We start from the raw sequence: 23,977 nt of genomic DNA on the forward strand, positions 1-23,977 counted from the left end.
TTAAAAAAAGGGGGTGCAATAAGGGCGGGATAGTTTCCGGGGGTGGGGACGTTTTAACCAAATGTATCATTTCCACTGATTAAATGAACGAATTTTATTTTTGTGGTTTTTTTTCTTGTTGTGAGTAATTTTTTTTCTTTTATCGAAACCCAACCTTGTCCATCATTGGTTCATGTAATTACCCATTTAAAGTGGTCAAGCCCGGGTTTTACGAGGCCAAAAAAAATCACAAGAATATTTTAAGAATTTCTAGTTTAACCCTTTGGTTTTAAAAATAACTTTCCAAGGAATAAACACTATCACACAAATTTCCCCGCTAGGTACAAGATCCCCAAATGTGGGTACTCAAAGCGCAACAAAATGTCATGGGTCGATCCACAAGAAACAAAAGACAAGGGCCCAAAAACATTGCCAACTTGTGGGAAAAGGCAAGGAATTCGAAATCTACCCCCCGAACGGGCTGCCCCGAAAAATAACAGAAATCATAAATTTTACCAGGGGGCGCCCTTTTTTCTGGACCCCAACTTCCCCCGGGATGGATAGACAAGTTAATCGTTGTAGGGGTATCCCAAAAAGGGGTCCCAAAGGCCCCTTTTAAATTTGGGCCCTTTAAAAACTTTATTGTTAACGAAAGTTTGGGAAGAAGTATATAGTGAGATTGCTTCCTCACGAAATTGGGGGATTTTGAAATCAGTTCTGAGCCTGTTGGAAACAGGGGAAAAAGTGATTTTGGCCTGCAAAGTTTGTGCTGTTCCGGGCCAGTATTTTTTGGGGCCCCATTGTTTGATTTGAAGAGGCTGGGGGTGGGGGGGAGGGAGGGAAAAGGAAAGGAGTTTTTAGGCGTATGCTTTAAAATTGCCCCCCGTAAGTTCAAATTCCCCTCCAGTATTTTTCTTTCTAAATTAGGGAGCTTTACTTCTTAATAAAGATAAATTTTGTGTTTACAATTACAAAAAAGGGAGTTTTTTTTTTTCACATTTAGCTTTTTTTTAAAATAAAAAAATGATCATTATGATTTTAAAAAACTTTGGGGGTTTAAGTTTTTTAAGTAAATTTTTAGTTTATTTATAGCCAATTTTTCTGTGCATTGGATATTGGTGAAACCTTTAAGGATCCCATTTTTGGGGGCCACTAACCCGTTCATTTTTGGGTTTTCCAGAGATCTTGAGGAAAAAGTCACAAAATATGGGTTTCTCGATACCTTTGTTTTGCCCGATGGAAAACCAGGTGTATTTACTTTCGATGTTTACCCGTTTTAATCCTTTATTTTAAAAGCTGGTTTAAAAATTGGGTTTTGGAGAAAAGCAATGGATGACAGTTAAATTCCCCCAAAATGAATGATGAAAAAAAAAGGGAATTCATTGATATAGGACCTAGGAGCCCCAATCCAGAAAAATGGATTTAGGAGACCTTTTCATTGGGCCTGTTACAAGGCCAAGAAACCCGGGCTTCCCTTTCGATCACCAAATTTAAACTGGACCCCTCAAAAAAAATGCTTTCTTTCCCAAATATGGGGATTTGAATCAAAGGGGAAATTATTTAAAAAATCGGTTTTTAAAGCTTTCCATGAACTAAAAGTTAGTTAGTTCACTCCCAAAATTCTCTGTTTCATGACTACTGCAAAAAAGTTATTATGGTTTTAACAGAAAAGGGTTTTCCATAAACTACAAAAGATACGGGAAAAATGCCTGCCCCAGATTTTTTCTTTGGTCCCTTTTGGAAAAAAAGATAGGGAACCTATTTATGCCTTACCTCAAAAGCCCCCCCTTTTTTTCCTGTTCGGTTTTAGAAAACAAATTCAAATTTCATTTCTGGTCTTTTAAGGGGTTTCTTAATTAAAATAGCCCCTCAGGAATTACAAGGACACACAATAAGGGTATTTCGAAGACAAAGTTCCAGACTTGATGATGACTTTTATTTGTTTAAAGTTCCCCCTGCCCCCTTTATTTTAGCGAACGGAGCCGGGATTTTTGTTTTGTGGACAAAATTTGGAAAAGAAAAATCCCCCAATCAGTTTAGATAAAATTTTTAAACTGTAAAAGTTTTAAAAATGGCTAAAAACGTTTTATTTCCACCTAGCTTTTGATAAAAATTTCTAATTTTTTGTCCATAAAGTCCCGAAATTTATATGAAAATGCATAATTTTGGGGGCTTCATACCCAAAATTTTGGGTTTAAAATTGGAAAATGATAAAAAATCCTAATCTTGGTAAATTTTAACAAAAGTCTCGCCCTTTAATGACTTAAAAAGTACATCTTTGTTGGGTATATTTTAAATTTTCGAAAGGCGATTTTAAATGTTTGGGGTTTATTTATTTATTTATATAGTATATTTGTTTTAAATTTAAAAACATCTCACCATTTTTTAATTTTCCCGGAAACGTTTTGGGAAGGAGCGGCAAGTGAGCCCAGCCCCCAGCGCTGGTGGGTTTCAAAATTTTGGGGACCGACCCGCATCCCCTACTCAACATCTGAAGCCAACGATAAAATTTAGCCCCCAATTTTGACCCGCCCAAAGGTGCCCGAAAAATTTTGCCCGGGTTTTGGGAAGTTGGGGTTTTTTGCTCAGTTTGTTTTCCCTATGTTGGGGGATTTTTTACTAGCCCTCTTGAAACTTTAATAAAAAAAATTTATTTATCAATATTTAAATTTTTGTTATTTTTCAAAATTTCTCCCGGAAAATTTTACAATATTTAGGATTTTTCGCTGCATTTCGCTTTTTATCGGGAAACAACCACCCGCAATATGGAGGGGTAACAAATACGTCGCCCCTTTTCTTTTTTATCTCTTCTTATCCCCTAAAAAATCCCCTCCCCTTACATAATTTAAACCCGGGTTCAAAAAAAAGCTGGGGAAAAGCTGACTGCCCTTTTGTCCCGGGTATACAAGTTGGGCCCGGGAGGGACCTTTTTTAAATTCCCCCTCACAAATACGTGCTGCAACCAACCCGGGAGTTTGTCTCTGGGACTCAACCAGAAAACCCCGCCCGAGGGAAATTTGAGATAAAACTTGCCCCCAAAGGATTTGGGGTTAGTTGTTGTTTAACGGAGTGGTTTTGTGTGTTGTTCCGGGGGGGGGGGGGGGGGGGGGGGGGGGGGGGGGGGGGGGGGAGTCTTTCACGTCGATAAGTGTAGTTTTGGATATTTTTCACTAGACACACCCACCCCCTTTGCGGTACTAACTGTTTTTTTTGGATAATACACGTAAGACCACCCACCCCTTTTGCCGCCTTTTGCGGTACTAACTGTCGAAAAATCGGTGGTACTAACTGTTTTTGATATATAGAATAAGATACCCTCCCAGTAAATTGCTTTTTTTTAAAGAGATCATTTAAACTTTAAAGGAAAGACTTTACAAAATTTTAAAATTAAAAAAAACCAAAAAAAACTTTAAAAAAACCTCAAAACCCATTCCCAAAATTGAAATTTGAGGAAAAATTTGGGTTTTTTTTGGGGTTAGAACCCCCTTTAGTACCATGTACTAACTGTTTTTCTGGAAAAAGGGGCCCAGTGACCCACCAGTTAGTCCCAAATGTACTAACTGTGTTTTTGGGAGAAAAAATTACCCACCCACCAACGGGGAAGTCCGGCACTTGGTACCTGATCCCCCCCCTCCCCGGTTGTTACAGAGTGCGTGGTGGTGATGCAACGTTTTGTTTTATTTTGGCAACTTGATCTACCTCAAATAGTATCTATTCAATATGGGTCGAAGTGAGTTCAACTTATTAATTCTCTCCAGGCATCTCCTTCTTAGCCCCGGAGTTGCTAAGTGGCGTTATTTCTCGCGGTACCCGATCTTAGCTGACTCTCTTGGCAAGGGCCCGTGATGAGAAAGAGAAAGAGAAAGAGAAAGAGATTCAAAAGAAAGTTGAGGATGTTAAAGATCCTGAGAATGAGGACGAGGACGAGGAGGGGTATGAGATTCCTGATGAGATCGAAGAAGTTCTGGAGGTTCTTTTCAGAGGTTGGTTGCAGTACAGCTCTAGCTTTTATATAAATCCCTACTTGAAGTTTAATTTATCGTTTGAAGAACTTAATTTAAAAAGTCGATCGTTGCTTCATTTGTTCACGTCAATATTCTAAGAATAACAAAGTATCTTAAATTCTACCATATATTTCCGGTTCCTCACTTTTCCACTATTTCTCCATAATTTGTGACCTATGTACATAGGTCACAAATGTACAGGGTCTTTCATTAGGTCACAAATGACCTAATGAAAGACCCTGTGTGGTCAAAAATTGTGGACATCGAAGTGCACACTCAACTACACTCTGCTACCCTAGTAATGGTTATCGTTCAGGACTCCGAGATCCGGAGACTATAGTCAGATGGTCTGCAGCAAAGGGAGTAGGACGGATCACTGCCAGACTGCCTCGTTCCTTAGCTACAGACATTGTTAACCAGCTTTTAGACTGTTTCTCCCCGCTGGAAACTGCCTCTTCTTGGCATGGAGGTTTTTAATGAGTTTGAGAAGTTATAATTTTGATATTTCTTCATAAGTTATGAAGAAATATCAAAATTATAACTTTTCAAACTCATTAAAAACCTGGTTATGAATCATAACTAATTAGCTAACTATTAAGTATAATTAGGATATTGTATAAAGTTAGTTATCACTGCCACCAGTAAGTTTGCTTTAGTGTTATGCTCCAGTGTACCCTGATTTAACAATAAGATATCGTATCAAGTTAGTTTAAATCACTGCTAGATACTAGATCAAGATAACTATCAAGGAGTGTAACTAATTAGCTAACTATTAAGTATAATTAGGATATTGTATAAAGTTAGTTATCACTGCCACCAGTATGTTTGTTTTAGTGTTATGCTCCAGTGTACCCTGATTTAGTTATCACTGCCACCAGTATGTTTGCTTTATTGTTATGCTCCAGTGTACCCTGATTTATCAGTTTACACTGGAGCGTGATGTCACTTAAACAGGAAACAATTGTATAATTAATTACCACAGAGACGCCTATGAAATGTGAAATGTTCTATAAAATTGTGCTATATTTAAATATTTGCCAATATGTTGTATCCTAAAGGTAAAATTGGTATTTCAACACAAAGTCTCGCTTGAATGACTTAAATATACATCTTTGTTGGGTATATTTTAATGTCGAAGCGTGTAATAAATGTTAAAATTTATTCATTTATTTATAACTGTCCAGGTTGTTTGGCACTAGCAGAGTTAGGTAGACACGGATTCCTCTTACCTGACCATTTGCCAGAAGTTGTTCCTATCTTGGTCAAAGCTCTTCAGTATGATGAAAAACGCGGCAATCTTATCATTGGTAATTATTATCTATAATTAATGTAATTACTTATCAATAGTTCGTTAACTCGTTTTATTTATCTCCTTCATGGCCTGTGATTGAATTTTGAATAATTTTCTACACAAGATTAAACACCCTACGCGCGTGGGGTGGACTCCTGGGGTGGACTTTTATTCAGCGCGTATTTTGTAGCCTGTTCAACTTGACGTTTTGATTCGTTACTATCTCAATGTCACAGATACACAGAATGTGAGGTGATCATCTTAAAGAGAAACGTCTCAGCTTTCACCTGGTGTAAAGTTTATCTTTGTACTCAAAATATAGCTCGCTCAGTGTGCAATAGAAGTTGACAATACAATAACCACGTCTGCGACCGGTCGTCAGATACCGGAGTGTTGCACAAAATTGGGTCCCTAAATTAAAATTCTATGACACAGTTACCATGCAGAAATGTCTGGAGTAACATTTGGTGAAAATTTGAAGGGTCTACTGTAAATATTGCAAAAGTTATTGAAAACAAACTAGCTTAATCAGAAGTTTTTGGGAAAATTTCAAATTTTGTACGTAGTGGGGTCTACAGGGGTGGACTCTTGCGGCGCGCATCTGACGGAGTGGCTTTTTCAACAGCCGTCAGTACGGCCAATATCAGAGCACAAATTATTGTGAGTAAGACCTTAATGATCAGCTATGAACCCCTCACTAGAGTAGTAACCGTATCTAAAAACAAGGAAATGTTATTCCGTCAAAGCTCAAATTTTTTACTCTTCTCAGTGCAGTTAGTGTTACTATGAATGTACTAGCTAAGTATCGTTGATCGTAGCTGCATTACACAGTAGAAAGTAACCAAGGAAGGACTGCTGATTAACGAAGCAATTTCAACGTGAACAGTTCCAAAATACATAATCATGGCGACGATAGTTCAACTTGAACCTTTATAGTTTTTACAGTCTAAAATCACAATAAAATCACGTGAACTGCAAATCACAAAATCAAATCACTCAAATCTGATAGTCCCGTTACAGTACGCTTTCGTGACAACCTCAACGCTTAAAAATAAATATTATCCAGTCTTGTGACCACCGATGGCCCTAACTCTCCCTTGTCCGCGAGGAGCATCGTTGCGACCATGGGGTTTCAGTTCTTTGTTCTTCCCACTCGGCTTCGATAGATCGAATTGGCTGGAAGTCAATCTATCAGAAAGACCTTTGTCAATCTCAGGGGCGTGGTAAATTGTGGATGTCGGAGTATAAGCTTCCTGAAAAGATTGAGACATTCACTCGGTCTGTTGTAAATATCAAATAGTCCTTGTAGGCAGAGATTTAACTTATGTTGGGTTTGATAACTAGAGAAGGCGATTTGATATTCATTGATAGTATAAGCATATAAGCATAAGTGATAAGTTTATATACCCTTTTTATGGTACCTCGAGGCTCGATATCTGTATTCAGTAATCATCACTCAAAATCTACTTATTAAATTTATTAACTAAACAAGTTAATGTATTACCGTCCTAGAGAGGTTTCCTGAGAATTTGAAGTCTGTAGGTTGCTGGCATGTCTACTAAGCTCTTCGATTGAGGAGTTTTGGACCCCTCGGCGGTCCAAAATGATTTATAATGCTGTGGGCATTTTCAACATCTATCGAGGTAAACGCCCTCCTGCCAGCATAACCTGTAGAGAATGAACATGTCATCAATGTGAAGTTCAATGATAAAAATCAGAGTGGCCGATTTCAACGGGCAGAATTCTAATATCATGGCCATGGGGAATGGACTATTTTTTGTCGATTTTGCAAACCAAACTGGCAAACGATTGTTGATTTTCGTCACTAGTCTAAAATGAATGCAAACGTTCGGCCCGAACATTTACATGATTAGAAACTTACCGGTTTCTTTCGTTATTATGTACAGACATGGCCGGGCTTGGGTTCCGCATACGATATCTTCTATCAGATTAAAGTTGAACCCACACTTTGTACTGCTCGTGGGAGGAGGAAAGCAAACGGAGACCTTTTCCATGAGCATCTCGTGTAGTACCATCATCATGTCGATTCTGATATCAGCTGCAAAATTCGTCTATTACTAAATGCTAGCTTTTCGAACTTCGTATCTTGGAAATAACAACTTCTATGAAAGAACACACACACACACACACACACACACAGACAGATACACACACCCACAAACACATACAGACATAGACACACACACACAGATACACAGACATACAGGCATACAGGCATAAACACAGACACAGACGGACACACAGACAGACACACAGACAGACACAGTTACACACAGACAAGGACACACAGACACACAACCCACAAACACATACAGACATAGACACACAGACACAGGCATAAACACAGACACACACAGACACAGACGGACACACAGACAGACACAGTACACACAGACACACACAGTACACACAGACACACACACATAAACACACATAGTTCACTTCAGTGCACTACATTACAATTACAGACACACGCAGTACAATCAGAGACACACACACGATACAAAGACAGACACAGACACAAACACACAGAGTACACTTCAGTACAATCACAGACGCAGGCACAAAGACATATACAAGAAGAGCAGATTGAAGTACCTTCATTTGCAGATGTTGACGCATTGATCTGTGGGATATGTTCTTCAGTCTGTAACTGATCATCTGCTAGAACTGTCTCATCTGGATCAACCGGAGGAGTATCTTCCGGCAGGAGTCTGAGTGGGTCTATCGGGACAGCCATGGATCGCTCTCCCTACCTTGTTGAATTAAAGACAAAGGTCAACGACGGATGTCGCATGTTAGTCCTGTAACTAAATGTAATCCAAAATAGTGAATAAATAATTTTTACATCTGAACGATTGTATGTCTGAATGGTGATTTTTAATCAATGAACAAAAGTTCAGGATTTTACCTTCTGTTAAGCTGTTAGCAATGACTCTAGCACCCTCTCCCTACAAAACGACCATATCTCGGTCTGAAGCTTTAAACCGTCTTGCCTCAGCAGCCATCTAGCACAGTCGACCTGTCCTGTTAATTGTGTGATCATCAAGTTACCAAATTTAATCCTTCAATATTCAAATAATTGATTATTAGACAAAACAGAGTTTAGAGCTCGACGTATGCTTCAGGGTTTCACACTGTGCTGTAATCAAACGCATGACTAAAACCTCTTGCTACTATTACCAATAAACCCATATTGTTAAGGCGGTCGAATGATTTACCTGAGTTGATCGCGTCCATGAAAGGGTTAAACTGCGTTCTGTCCAGCTTGTTAATGTCCGTTCCAGCAGCCAGCAGTGCCTCCGCCTCCGTCACTCTCCCTGCTTTGCATGGCCAGTGAAGCGTAGAGCTCCCCTCTAAGCTCTTTGACGATCCGACGAAGGATCCAGATTCCCTTCTTTTCTTTTGAGATTGCTTCAATTCTTCCTGGAGTATGCGGATTACCATTTATATACTTCCATACAGGGCGCGTGAACAATCAGCAATGAATTATCAATTAATCAATCTAGTTTTTGAGTAGAAAGTCCACAGATTGTGATACATTGGATTTGATATTGGAAAAGACATAGCTTACCAAATACCTTTTCATGGGCTTTTTGGAGGACAGGGATGACTTATTCCTGCGTGCCATTACACTATAACTATCTGCTGTAACTGCAAAAATTAGAATTATGTCGGACATAATTCTAAAAAATTGGAACATCGTAGTTAATCAGTGTGGTGCTAACAACAGAGAGCGATTTGAACGGTAGGCAATTTCATAAATTCCATTAACGCGATATAAGGATGATTGGAACAGGCTAAAATCTACTATGTAGCATTGATAACTGGCTATATCGCTGCATTAAACGATAAAAGTATTGCTAACTATGGATATTCTAAGTGATCTAGGCAGAGGGGAACCGGCACAGCCAGATTGCGTTGTCTTCAGTGACTAAGTTTCACGATAGTAAAATTGACCTTATTTATTTTTAAAAAGGATGCACAGTGCAAGCAATAAATCGATCAGCTGCTCATATGATATTTGCATTTAAAGGAGGGCCCAGTGCAGTGACAAGTAAGTCTGTTAAGGCAACATTTAGTTCTGAGATTAGCTGAGTCTTGACAAAGATAAGTTGAGTTTCGAGAAAGTGCACACGGATAAAGTTATCAAGTGAAAATGATAAGACTAAGTTAGGGTCCAGTCAACAGAATGGCAGCTGTAACAGAAACAGTTCATTGGATAGGGGAGTAGGGGATTATGACGGAGTGAAGTTTATATAGCAGGGCAAACAAAAAACAACTGACAGCACTGAGCAAGTGAACTGGAAAATTGAGGAAGGGAAATAACTGTGGTTGTCAGCCCTTTCCGTAGCAATCAGGATTTCCCACGAGATCGATCAGGCAATCAGGATTTCCCACGAGACTGCTCCATCCGATGCGCGCACTTTTGTCACGTGACGGCCACGTGACGCTCAAATCGTTGTCACGTGGTACAGAAGGGAGGTTCCTAGAGCGTTGATCTCGACAAGAGGGAGTTTCTCACGGTTTATCTTCAATAACTATCGCTATTTTTATAGTAGAGAGTTGAAACTTTCACCAAATGTTTCCCTAGACATTTCTGCATGGTAACTGTGTCATAGAATTTTAATTTAGGGACCCAATTTTGTGCAACACTCCGGTATCTGACGACCGGTCGCAGACGTGGTTATTGTATTGTCAACTTCTATTGCACACTGAGCGAGCTATATTTTGAGTACAAAGATAAACTTTACACCAGGTGAAAGCTGAGACGTTTCTCTTTAAGATGATCACCTCACATTCTGTGTATCTGTGACATTGAGATAGTAACGAATCAAAACGTCAAGTTGAACAGGCTACAAAATACGCGCTGAATAAAAGTCCACCCCAGGAGTCCACCCCACGCGCGTAGGGTGTTAAATATGATCAGGTTTATTTGTTGGGCGCTGAATTCTCGATATTTAATCAACAAAAGCTCACAAAATACCTGGCATGTTAGAAACATTGGGTATGTTGGCAGACAAAATAAATAATATGATCTCCTCTACAGGGGCCAATGTCCGTGATGCAGCCTGCTACCTCTGTTGGTCCTTTGCTCGGACCTACGAGCCTGCCCAGATTGCACCTTTCGTCCACACTATAGCCAGCTCCCTTATCCTCGCTACACTGTTCGACAGGTACAGTTTAAAATGAAATAGAGTTTGAGTTCTGTACTGCTGCTGTACCGCTGCTTCTCAGCAAGTAAGATTGTGTGATAAGTTGAGGATTTGTTTGAAAGTTTGCAAGCATCCGAAATTAGGCTTTATTTTCAAGCCTTATAAGGATTTACCTTTATTAGGCTAACGCAGCAATGTAATAAATTCAACCATAAACCATTTGTTTCCTCCACTTCATCACTTATTCCTGCAGGCACTGTGGTTGTCGTCGTGCAGCGTCCGCTGCATTCCAGGAAAACGTTGGACGACAAGGTTCATTTCCACATGGTATTGATCTCGTGACCACATGTGACTACTACGCAGTGGCATTGCAGTCCAATACTTACCAGAAACTGTCAGTCAAAGTAGCGTCCTTTGAACCCTATAGTAAACCTGTTATTGACCATTTGGCGGAGGTTAAAGTTCGGCATTGGTGCCCGTAAGTGATTAATTAAGTGATTAATTAAGTTATTAATTAAGTGATTGATTAAGTTATTGTAAGTTATTGTAAGTGATTGATTAAGTTATTGTAAGTGATTGATTAAGTTATTGTAAGTTATTGTAAGTGATTGATTAAGTTATTGTAAGTTATTGTAAGTGATTGATTAAGTTATTGTAAGTTATTTTAAAAGGCATTATATGACAAAAATTATCACACCTGATTTTAGTAGAATCTCAGTTGTACATGAATTATTCTACAATAATTATTTAAAGTACAAATTATGAAATTCTGCGTTGCAGTTATGATTATTGGCATTTGAGTTTGTTCAATTTTAAACACTAAACAGTTACATTCAGCTCTTTTATTTAAAGCCTTGTTTGACCTGCAGGACTATAAGAAAAGACGCAAGTGTCGCATTAGGTCTCCTCTGTTCCATTCTCCCGGACTACATCTACTCCAACGTCCTCCCCCTTCTCCTTGAGTCCTTAGAAACAGGAGACTTCAACTGTCGGCACGGTGCCCTTCACGCCATCGGGGACATCTGTGTTGGACTCAAAAACCGAGATCACATATCAGTAGATCTAGTAGATAAGATAAACAACACACTGACTGTGTTGGACACTAGAGGGTCGTTCAGGGGATCTGGGGGGGATGAAATGCGGGGAGCAGTGTGCTACTTTATCGAGAAAATATCTAACGCTGGAGTCGCGCTGACCGGCAAGACAATAAAAGCATGGCAGGAATTTTTAGATGTGTGCATTGTGAACCCAGAACAGTTTGTTGGTGTACAAGCCATGTCAGTTGGGGCTCTCCGTGGTTTCTCCTACCAGTACTACACTGAGTCTAACCCGGAAGTGTGGTCTGGAATAGTAGAACACTATACCAGCCACATCCGGCACGAGTTCACCGCGACGCGGGTTGGCTCAGCGCTGGCTTTGAGTGTCCTCCCGGGGTGTGTGTTGAACCAGGACACCATGGTTCTTCTTAACCTCCTCCCTCCGTGCACCAAGGTGCAGAGCAAATCAGAGACAAGTTTAGCAGAATGCAGGGTTAGCGCAGTAAAAGCAATAACTAATGTTCAGTTGGTGTGTCAGTGCAACTCGGAGACGCGCGCGCGGATCTATGCAGTGTTGTTGGAATGTTTAGAAGATTACAGTACTGACAGTAGAGGTGATATCGGGAGCTACGTTAGGGAGGCGGCTATGACGTGCTTAATGAAGTGTAACCAATTCATCTTGTCTAAAGGACATCCCACAAGTAGGCATATTAATTTTTAGAAGCTTGATAATTGGCATTATTACTGTTATCGCTAATTGCCATTTATAGTCATTAAAATTTACATTATAACTATAATTAACTGTTACACTCAACATGGTGATTAAGTGTAAAATTGCAGTGTATCTAAAGTAAAGCAGATAATAACATGTTTATTGTTTAGGTATTGTTGTAGCTAATAATTATAATTGTATCTAATAATTATAATTAATTGGCTAATAATTTTAGCTAAAAATTGTTGCTAAAAGCACTGCAGATAATGCCCCCCCAGTTAATCTGACATTTACACGTGACCTGAAGCTGGAGCTAGTGCGCGGCTTCCTGCAGCAGAGTGTTGAGAAGATAGACAGGACCCGGCAGGTAGCTATGGAGGCACTTCATCATCTTGTACACAGTGAGCTGGAGTTGACTGAACACGATACTCTCCGTGCTGCTGTACCCCTGCTACCGTGAGATATAATTATTATTATTATATTATTATAAAACAGGATCTTACCGACAAAAATGATTCTTAAAAATACCTTAATGCGGTAAACTGTACCCTTGAAAAAGATTTTCCCAACATCTGTTGCATGCAGCTATATCTCTAATTTCATTCAATTCATACAAGTTGTCCATTTGCAAATTTCTACTATTTAATACCAATATATAATATATAATGATATATTTTCTGCGCCGTGATTTGCTTACAGAGCTACCAGAGGGTTTTTAAGATGTTTTGAGCTGTCAATAGTTTAAATGTCGATTTGTCCACTATCGTGCACTTGGTCTAACATAATCGGATTGTTGTAATTCTAGGATACTTATGTTAAACAATGAAATGAACAAGTGGCCCACACGTTCACAAAGGAAAACATGCATAACCCTCCGCATACTCACTGTGACATTGCAGGACCCTGTCCTCCTCAGTGATTCTACCTAAAACTGAGAAGGAAAAAGAAGCTGTAGCAATGCACGAAGGCGAGGTGTTCCTTCAAAATGTGGAGTATAACAACCCTAACGTGCTCTTCCCCCGCTCAATGGCTCTGCTAACCTCTCCCAACTACATCATCAGCTTCCTCCGTGGACTCGTCGTCAGCATTGGTGAGTTTAATAGGTAATTAGTAGTACATCCCTCTACTACATACCTACCATTACATACCTACCACTACATACCTACCATTACATACCTACCATTACATACCTACCATTACATACCTACCATTACATACTCGTCGTCAGCATTGGTGAGTTTAATAGGTAATTAGTAGTACATACCTCTACTACATACCTACCATTACATACCTACTACTACATCCCTCTACTACATACCTACCATTACATACCTACCACTACATACCTACCATTACATACCTACCACTACATCCCTCTACTACATACCTACCATTACATACCTACCACTACATACCTACCACTACATACCTACCACTACATCCCTCTACTACATACCTAGCACTACATACTTACCACTACATACCTACCACTACATACCTACCACTACATACCTACCACTACATCCCTCTACTACATACCTACCACTACATACCTACCACTACATCCCTCTACTACATACCTACCACTACATACCTACCACTACATCCCTCTACTACATACCTACCATTACATACCTACCACTACATACTAGGGTTGCCATTATCGGTACACAATTTTTTATCGCGATAATCGATAATTTTTTCAAAATTATCGCGATAATATCGGTTATCGGCGATAAATTTGGCAACATAATTGAAGTAATATTTGTATGCACTCTGCATACTTGCATTATGCTCCTATGCTATGTTACATCTTGTGCTGATTGCTTTCTTAAAGAATCAATTGCAATATTGCCCTTTTATGTAACAAGCCCATATTTCATAGACAAAATATGTTCTTAAAGACAATTATTGCTTCTAGCATCTAAACATTTTAAAAAGTTTGCTGCCTGTTAGCTGTGAACAGACCTATCGTGCGAGGGTATCTGTCCTTGCTACCGTAGTCGAATCGCTGCCCTAATGTAGGTCTGATAATTCTTTTATCAGCGGGATAGGATTGGAATCTGGCATCTGAAATTGTGGGAGTCGCTTGTGAGTCCTGAGGACCAATCGTCGAACTACTTGCGAAGCTCAATCGCTGTTAGTCTCTTTCTGCTTAAACAACCGCTGGTGCAGAGACTTAGAGTTACGTATCAAGGTTGACTTTGTGATCATTCTGTATTCAGTCAGAGGCACATATTAGGTGCGGTAAAAAAATCGAAATTATGCGGTACCGCACCCGACTATAAAGGTAAAATGTGCGGTAAGGTGCGGTAAATTTTTACCAATTATGCGGCAAATGTGCGGCGATTTTTTCGAAATTTGTGCGGGAATTGTGCGGTTTTTTTTTGCATTTTCTCGAGGACTTTGGAAATTCTAAACGTATAACCGCCGCTCTTATCAAAAATAGGTCTGTTTATGTGTTACTGAGGGTGTAGTTCTTTACTAAGACCATGATTGAACCTATATTGAGATTCAGTTATCTGGGAACAGTGACTTGATCTGGTAGAGCAGTATTCTTGTCCTACATCTTCATCTAGAATACCAGGGTCCGAGTAGAACTTTACCAGCGATACGAAGTGAAGGTTCTTTCTCTTGGCATATCGTGTACGTAGCCTATCGAGAAGGGTTCGAGAAAGTGGCGAGTCTATCTCAGATCTCTTCTTAGCTTGCTGTCAATGAACTAAATAATCACTTCTGCTTGAGCGAGCATGCTTCCTCTTTTACACAGAAACTCTTAACTCAGTTACAATCTTGAACGGTGCGAGAGCTAACTCAGTCTCTTCTACATCCAGTTTTAGATTGCCTATCTCCAAGTCATCTAAAATTCCGTGCACTGCATCAGTTATCCGGTCATATCTCTCCAACATACTGCACAGCGAGCTCCAACGGGTTTTTTAGTCTCGTTGCAGTGTGAGTTCCTTTCCGTGCTTCAACAATAACTTCGTCTGACCATACAACCTTCAAGTTACCTACTATACTAGATGCGGAAAAAAACCATCACACTGCAAATTATGCTAGCACTGGGTTTTAACTTTACAAACAGAGAAATAGATCCGAAAAATATGTTAAATGTTGGCCATTTTACCCTAATAAAAATGTGTCGTTTATCGCGATAATTCTCGAAAATTATCGCGATAATTGATAACGATTTTTGGGAAATTATCGCCAATAATCATCGGCCGATAATATCGGTTGGCAACCCTACTACATACCTACCACTACATAGTACCACTACATACCTACCATTACATACCTACCACTACATACCTACCACTACATACCTACCATTACATACTCGTCGTCAGCATTGGTGAGTTTAATAGGTAATTAGTAGTACATCCCTCTACTACATACCTACCATTACATACCTACCATTACATACTCGTCGTCAGCATTGGTGAGTTTAATAGGTAATTACTAGTACATCCCTCTACTACATACCTACCATTACATACCTACCATTACATACCTACCACTACATAGTACATACCGACCACTACATACCTATCACTACATACCTACCACTACATATCTACCACTACATACCTACCATTACATAGTACATACCTACCACTACATACCTACCACTACATACCTACCATTACATACCTACCACTACATACCTACCACTACATACCTACCACTACACCCCTCTACTACATACCTACCATTACATACCTACCACTACATACCTACCACTACATAGTACCACTACCTTACCTTTGATACCTTTGATCTGCTTCGTCGAAACTCGACAGGCCATCAGAGTTGCTGACCACCCCAGAGAGAAGATGCCTCTCGATCGTTACGCCAGTCCAGTATAGAATTGGAGTTCGGTGATGTGAAGCCCCGGATTGGCGGTTTATCCGGCAAGGAAAGCATGAATGCCGTCATATGATGCTTGAAGCCATCATGTTTGGAGACTGCACGTATGTGCGAAGGTATACAGTTCCAGAGTCTGGGACCCATTACACCAAATGATGTTTCATATAGAGTCTGGTGAGCAGCTGAGCTTTTTGTACGGACAGCTGGAACCTTAGCAAGGGTACCCAATCGTGGATTTACTGTGAACTGTACTTCAAGGTCATTGGATGTGAAACCATGTAGGATTTTCCACATGTGCATGACAATGTAACGTTCTCTGCGCCTCTGAAGTGACATGAGGGACAGGGTTTTTAGGCGATCCCAATAATGGAGATGCTGTAAACCATGGATCTTTGAAGTGAAAGTTCTTTGTACACTTTCAAGCTCCTGAATTTCATACACTTTCGCCGGATTCCACAGAGGAGAGCAATACTCTAAGTGGCTACGGACTAGTGACTTGTATAGTGTTAACATAACACCAGTATTGCGAGAGTGGAAGACACTGAATACCCATGCTGCCATCTTCCTCGCTTTATCACAACTAGATCGTATGTGTGATGTCCAGGACGTATCACTGGATACTGTTATACCGAGATCACGGAGCTGATCCACAGGACTGAGTATAGTACCAGTTGATGTTCTGTATTGGAACTGTTCATGGACAAAAGGAAGCTCATAGAGAGGATTACGTTTGTTGGCAAGATGGCATATGTACTCAAACTTATCCTCATGTAGTGCCATGTTGTTTCTTGATGACCACTCAGTGACTTTGTCAAGATCAGACTGAAGCTCAGTAACATTATGTGAATCACTGATGGATCTGCAAATTCTTGTGTCGTCAGCGAAACATCTTAACGTTGAATGCAACACGCAGCTAGCAATGTCATTAATGAATATTAAAAACAGTATGGGACCTAAAACTGTTCCTTGGGGGACACCACTCATAATAAGAGCAATGATAGACATGTGACCATCTAAAACAACTTGTTGAGTTCTATTTGTAAGAAATGACTCGATCCAGATGATGATTTTGGGATGAAAACCATATAGCTGCAGTTTTTTGATAAGAAGTTGATGATCTACTTTATCAAAGGCCTTGGCATAATCCAAGTATATAGCGTCCATGTCGTCACCATTTGATAACGCCTCGATGATGTCATCAAAATGATGAAGCAGCTGAGTGAGACAACTTTTCCCCGATCGGAAGCCATGCTGTTTGCTATTGAGAAGGTTGTTTTCTTCGAGGTGGGCCACCATCTGTTTTCGTAGAACTCGCTCATAGATCTTAATGACATGAGAAGTTAACGACACAGGTCTGTAGTTTCCCGCAATAGCACGACTGCCTTTCTTGTGAAGTGGAGCAATGTTTGATGTCTTGTAGAACTTCGGCACTGTGCCTGTAGACATAGAATGCTGCCAAATCATGTGTATAGGTTTGGAGAGTGCTTCTTTGCACTTCTTCAGAAGCAGGACTGGAAGATCATCAGGCCCAGCAGCGGCACCCGGCTTAATTTCATCAATAGCCTCCATTATATCAGCAACCGAGAATGCCAACATGTCATCAATGAATGGCTTCTGTAGAGAAGGTGACTGAAATAATGCATCATTGATGTTGGTGGCTGAAGGGTCACTGAATACACTGCTGAATTGACGCTGGAGGATGTTAGCAATCTCTTCAGGATTGGTGCAAGTTCTCTTGGCTTCATTGAAAAGCATTGGAATACTGCGTTTCTGCTTAGAGAACTTTTTAGCATAGCTGTAGAAATATTTTGGATTGCTGTGCACTTTATCTACCGCCTGTTGTTCACGGTAGTTAAGGTCGTGGTTTATAGCGTCTCGCATGTCAGCGTACACACTCGAAATCTGGTTTCTAAGTGACTCCAAGTGAGCTGTTGTAGCGACTGGATTTTGTTCAGCCAAATGCAACCGAAGTTTTAATTTGCGTTTCTTGCGAGACAATGTATTAACCGGTGAACCTCGCCTTTTGCTAGATGCCTTTTTCCTTGGGCACCCCATCTCACATATCTGAAGAAGGACAAGGTTCAACAGTTCAGGAAATTCTTCAGGATCACAAAGTTCCCACTACATACCTAGCACCACATATACTGTTGTTTAATGTTTCTACCACTACATCATGTATAATCATCAAAGGATCATTCATTGAACACCAGTGCTACGGCTAGACGATAATACAATGTTGTTTTTAGACTTTTAGACATGAGTGATTTAATTATTTAGAACCATCTCCAAGGATAAGACAAATGAAACAACCTTTTGGCGAAACACTTTGAAACGATCATCAGAACTTAACTATATTTTTATAATTAATACCTCTGCATTCGTTTATTAATTAGTATCTGGCCTTCCTAATGAATAATAACGCAGCTACGAAAATAAGCTAAATAAGTGTATATGCTATGTATGATAGTCATGATCAGTTATTATTGATCGTGATATTAACTGATCACTGACAAAATTGATAATTAAAATAGTCACCAAAATAAAAAAGTCACCAATGTTTCTTTAAATTATACAATACTAGAAACCCGCTAGTCGAAAGCTTTGTTCGAGGAAATTTTATAAATCAGTTATGTTTTAATTTCTTTTCATCGTCTTATCTAGCTAGCTATGTTATACTTTAGAAATCATGGATTTTATTTTACAATGACAACAACGTTGTAAGTATTCAGATTCCCTAAACGATACTTTTTACCACATCAAAAGATATCAATCACAACCAAAGTTATGAATAGTCATAGCGTGAGCGTAAAAGTGAACTAGTCATGACGAATCATAAAGCATGGCAACGCGCGTTGCTAATGTGTGCTTGCTCGAGCACGTGCAATCTCTTGAAGCAACGATGCAGGTATCCTTTGCTAAAATAACGCCATTATTCTAACGTTAATTTTACCTCACTTCCGACGTTAATTATACAAAATCTAAAGCCTAAATCAAAATTCTAAGAATGCTGTCTCCTATTCCTGTCCTTTTTCTATAACCCTTGTAAAAATTGCGAGGTTTCAACTCCATTTGCGAGCTGGAATTGGTCAAGAAGAAGGGTAAATTTTGGTAAATTTTCAGTGTTTTTTTTGTTGCCGGGGGATTTCGTCAAGTTTAAAATTAAAAATATAATATAGATACATCTTCTAAGTTCTAACTAACTACATCTTCAGTCTTCACTAAGATTAAAAACCCATGCAATAGTTCTTAGCTCCGTGTCCACCATGATGATGTTTTGGAGATAGTTTTTAACACGTGTAGCCTATTGCGATCCATTCAACATTCCAGTTGTATCTTGTTGCATAATGAGAAACATATTCCCTACTGAGGTGCATCATGAATCCTGTTCTTGTTGCATAATAAACCGCAGAGGTACCTGTAGCTGTGGAGAGAGCGCCACGTCCCTCTACTGATGTTGTTATTGTCGGTATTTTAACGAACCCACACCCGCTAATGTTTACATCTATAGTGATGCTCACAGAGCTATTAATTGAATAACTGCTTGAACTTCTACCTGAATAAAACGTGTATTAGTCAAAATCATAATTTGATGCAATTTATATATGGACACGTTCATTTAAGTTTGAGGATATTGGTAAATATAAGTGACCCTATTAAAAGGCACAGTGTAGTTGACTTTGTCACACTATGAAATTACACAAACCCTTGATGGTTAGGATTATAATCGTTTCATCCTCTAGGCTAACTTTGTCACATAACGATATCTTAATCAGGTGATAAGATATCGCTTAAATACGGCCGGCACGGAAATGGTTACATTGTCACACTATAAACATGTGACAGAGTAAATATGGACCCCTTGCTGCCGTTTTTGACCAAAATTTTGAGTGTCCAGTTGATTGGATGGGTACATATTACCATTACCTACATATTTTACGACTTTTTTCGTTAGATGGTGCACTCAGGTTTACTCTGTCACACATTTAAGAAAATATGTGAACAATGTTTAGGGAACCCTGATAAGCAATGCTGAGTAGTGTAGGTTTATTTAATGGCCTGGAAGTGCTAGGAATTGTTATTATATCATAAAGTCGCAAGGAATTAAAACACAGAAGGCACAGACAAGTTTACTTTGTCACATAATCTTGATGATATCTGAACATGTGTGAAATTGAACAAATAATGATATACCAGCTTAAACCCCTTATATTACGTACTATGGATCAAACAACACTGCTAGTACCATGCACCAGTCACATAAATCATTATCGGGTGGTAATATGTTAACAGTGTCACAATTAAACTACCGCAACATGGTCAAAAATAGGGTAATTTCGTCACAACAAATTATTATAACTCTGTCAGCTCCTTGCTGGCAAAATAACTAGTTTATCGAAATTTTTTTGATGATAAAGTTACATAATAGTATTCTAATATAATGTATACTTCTTCAAAATAGGGGCAAGACATGTTTACTTTGTCACATCAGTTATTATAAGAGTTAGGTAATCGTCATCAGATTAACCGATCTTTTTATAGTATGGATCGATTAATATAGGCAATAAAGCATCCTAATTCCTATGCCAATTTTAACATACTATCTTGATATTGTTGGGGCAGGAAAAGTTAATTTTGTCACATTTTCAGTGTCTTTGACAAATTAATCTAAAATTGTTAAACTTGAGCTCCAGGGACAAAAGGATTTCGCGATTATTTTGGCCAAATTTCGCGGTACCGCGAAATTTAACAGGCTATACATTAAACTATACATAAAATTTGTCGCGGAGAATGGGAAATTTCACGATTTCGTACATGCCGCGAAATCCTTTTGTCCCTGTTGAGCTCTGATGTTCTGGATAATATTCTACCAATCGTTTCTGAAAGAATGTTGAATTCTAATACAGTTATAGATCTTCAAAATAGGGGCAAGACATGTTTACTTTGTCACATCAGTTATTATTAGAGTTAGGTAATCGTCATCACATTAAAATATAATTTTTTGTAGTTTGGATTGATTTATTTAGGTAATAAAGCAGCCTATGCTAATTTTTACACACTATCTTGAAATTGTTGGGGTAGGAAAAGTTAATTTTATCACATTTTTAGTGACTTTGACAAATTTAACCTAAAATTGTTAAACTTGAGCTTTGATGTTCTGGACAATATTCTACCAATTTTTTCTGAAAGAATGTTGAATTCTAATCGAGTTATAGAATATAACGATCTTCAAAATAGGGGCAAGACATGTTTACTTTGTCACATCAGTTATTATAAGAGTTATTATAAGAGACTATTTCATTATATAATCATTGTTTTTAACCTATTTACGATTTCGTATAATTTTTTGTGACAATGTAAACATCAACTGATCTTAACTTGCATCAACTACATTGTCATCATGTAAAGTTTTCCCGCCTTTCAAACCAAAATCAGATATAAATAATTCGCCCAAAATTTTAAATTCCATATATTGTGACAGAATTAACCTAATTTCCCAATAACCAAGTGCCTGTATTAGCTAACTATTTAAAGCAACATATTTTAGGGCTATGATTGGTACTCCGTACTTGGTAGATCAACCATCAAATAATGAGTAAAAAGGGTTTTGAGGACACCTCACAGTAGAATAGAGGTATGGTATTCTGAGTGTGACAAAGTTACCTAAATATTGCCTTGTAACCGTTCGATCCGTGCTCTTTAACCAATGTTGTATCATAATTGTTAGATTGACCTAATCTACTATGTTTCAGACCAAGGAATGATAATTAGACAACTGCAGTTAACTAAATCACACAAAATGTGACATTTGAAACATTATAGTGCCTAACAACAATAGATTTTCTTTCTGAGCAGTGCATATGGGAGTATGGGTTACGTGGCTAATGTTCAGAACTTCTGAACGTGCTAGGTTAATAGATGTCAAAATTAAGCCACTATCGTCAAAAACGCTATTATTTTTGTTTACCAATATCCTCAAACTCAAATGAACGTGTCCATATATAATATAGTATTGATAATGGTAATTACATACATAACAATTCCATTAATAAAGCGATATAGTAAAGCATTGAACTGAGATTATATGGACAATTTATATGTTATACATTACGGAGTTCAACAAGTCTAATAAAATTGTGCAATTACCAGTTGTTCCAGCACACACTTTGGCACATCGGGCATTTCCAGCGCTCTCTTCACCATTTAAAATCATCACATTCGAACTGAAATTAATCATAATATTAGCTTTATAATATCATGTTTATATTAATATTAGTTCATTCTCTCGTGGGGGCTTGTTTCAAAAACTTTAACAGTCCTTTCATGGAACAATGAACCATATTGTAAACATTAAATTGAGAATGAAAGAATGCTCCCCCTCCCCCCATGTTTTTAACCTGGTTGTTTGCAGAGCTTGTACTGATTCAGTCAATGTCACCAGTGAGCGCTTGTTCGCTTTCGTGTTCTCCATTTCCCGGGTCAATGTTGTTTCCAGCTCTTCCACTTCGGTCTTCACATTGGAGCTGAAAAATAATCTTCATTACTTTTTCAAGTCTGAAGTATCATACCTGAGTCCTCTATAAAGCAGTCGATTATGTACTATAAATAGCTTAATAGTTCATTCTCACGTCGGGACTTGCCCTAAATAAAACTTAAGTCCTATCAGTATCATGGAGCGATGTATAATTTATACCATAAATTACACGATGTAAACATTAAATTAAGAATGAAGAAATGCCCCCCCGGCCCATGTTCTTAACCTGTTTGTTTTTAGAACTTGCACTGATTCAGTCAATATCTCCAATGAGTGCCTGTCCACTTCAGTGCTATCCTCTAATGTCTCTAGTTTCAATTTCAAGACAACAACTTCCTCGTTCATGGTTGCTTTCAAGTTCTCCATTTCCCGAGTCAGTGTTGTTTCCAGCTCTTCCACTTTGGTAGACGTTTCTCCTACCCTGAAAGATTCAAAGCATGGCATGAGTGTCTGGAAAACTGCAAATTTTCCCATACACAGCATCTATTTTTTAAGGGAGTAGCAAGGTATATTAATTATTATAATAATAAATTGATTATTATATAATACGAACACGAAACTTACAAAAGCATGATGTTGACGATCATCTGGGTCTGTTGAGTCACCAAGTTTTGTAAGGACATTGTATTCTGTATAGAAGTTATCAAGAGATCTTTTAGATCATCAATTGCTAGTTCCTTTATATCTGATGGTGGTGGCTGAAATGTAGATATTTTGATGTTGATTTTCCGTTATGCGTATACATGTCAACATGTGATACGAAACAGTGGTCGTTGAAAGCTTTAAAGCTAACGAAATAAATACACTGATAAAATCAAATGTTGGGAATTTTACTGTTGATATAAATAAAAATATGTACCATATTTGAGAGGTCTGTTGAAGAGCACGGTGCTTGTAGAAAAGCAATAACAATCAAGATGTGCACGTACTTAGACATACTGATAAACAAGTAATTTAGGGTACTTTTTGAAAATACTCGACAATCAGCTTTGAAGATCTATTAAAAACGTTAATACAAACTTTGTCATGTTTATTGTAAAAAACGGCTATAAACGACCCATAAAGTCTCAGTTTAATTAATTACATAAATTGCAATTTGAAGAGACCAAATTTTGTCGTCCTAGTTCGAACTAAGAACTTCGATGTTCAATTAAATATTTTGTCCTAATTTGGTCATAAACAGCGATAAGAAAGTTTTGAATTCCTTGCAACAATTAACAATTTTACGAACACATATATTATCATGATTTATTACAATACTAGTTACTAGTCCAGGGACAAAAGGAAATCACGGCATGTACGGAATCGCGATTTTTCCCATTATTTGCGACAAATTTTATGTATAATTTAATGTATAGCCTGTTAAATTTCGCGGTAT

The 23,977-nt window shown here is 38.5% G+C and overlaps 1 protein-coding gene and 2 long non-coding RNA genes across 4 annotated transcripts in view; 1 reads left to right on the top strand and 2 right to left on the bottom strand.

The window, feature by feature from the left end:
• Window positions 1-23,977, top strand: part of LOC134817478 (tubulin-specific chaperone D-like) — a 44,559-nt gene that overhangs the window by 18,483 nt on the left and 2,099 nt on the right. The window contains exons 5-12 of the mRNA XM_063826617.1: window positions 3,800-3,962; window positions 4,300-4,452; window positions 5,168-5,290; window positions 10,346-10,472; window positions 10,705-10,929; window positions 11,321-12,189; window positions 12,479-12,656; window positions 13,100-13,290. Of these exons, the coding sequence (XP_063682687.1) occupies window positions 3,800-3,962; window positions 4,300-4,452; window positions 5,168-5,290; window positions 10,346-10,472; window positions 10,705-10,929; window positions 11,321-12,189; window positions 12,479-12,656; window positions 13,100-13,290 (2,029 nt within the window). The remainder of the gene's footprint in view (window positions 1-3,799; window positions 3,963-4,299; window positions 4,453-5,167; window positions 5,291-10,345; window positions 10,473-10,704; window positions 10,930-11,320; window positions 12,190-12,478; window positions 12,657-13,099; window positions 13,291-23,977) is intronic.
• On the bottom strand, window positions 7,139-8,930 carry LOC134817670 (uncharacterized). 2 transcript variants are annotated; one of them, XR_010160546.1, is made up of 5 exons: window positions 8,877-8,930; window positions 8,517-8,721; window positions 8,207-8,322; window positions 7,894-8,051; window positions 7,139-7,333 (listed from the first exon to the last, which is right to left on the bottom strand). It is a non-coding gene; the product is annotated as an uncharacterized LOC134817670 (long non-coding RNA). The 2 variants fall into 2 exon arrangements; XR_010160545.1 differs by having other exon boundaries at window positions 8,517-8,898.
• LOC134817669 (uncharacterized) lies at window positions 18,393-23,539 on the bottom strand. Its single transcript, XR_010160544.1, has 5 exons — window positions 23,459-23,539; window positions 23,164-23,297; window positions 22,463-23,020; window positions 22,212-22,288; window positions 18,393-19,620 (listed from the first exon to the last, which is right to left on the bottom strand). It is a non-coding gene; the product is annotated as an uncharacterized LOC134817669 (long non-coding RNA).

Source organism: Bolinopsis microptera, chromosome 6 (assembly GCF_026151205.1).
Source record: "Bolinopsis microptera isolate Bmic1 chromosome 6, MBARI_Bmic_1.0, whole genome shotgun sequence".
NCBI classification, from domain to species: domain Eukaryota; kingdom Metazoa; phylum Ctenophora; class Tentaculata; order Lobata; family Bolinopsidae; genus Bolinopsis; species Bolinopsis microptera.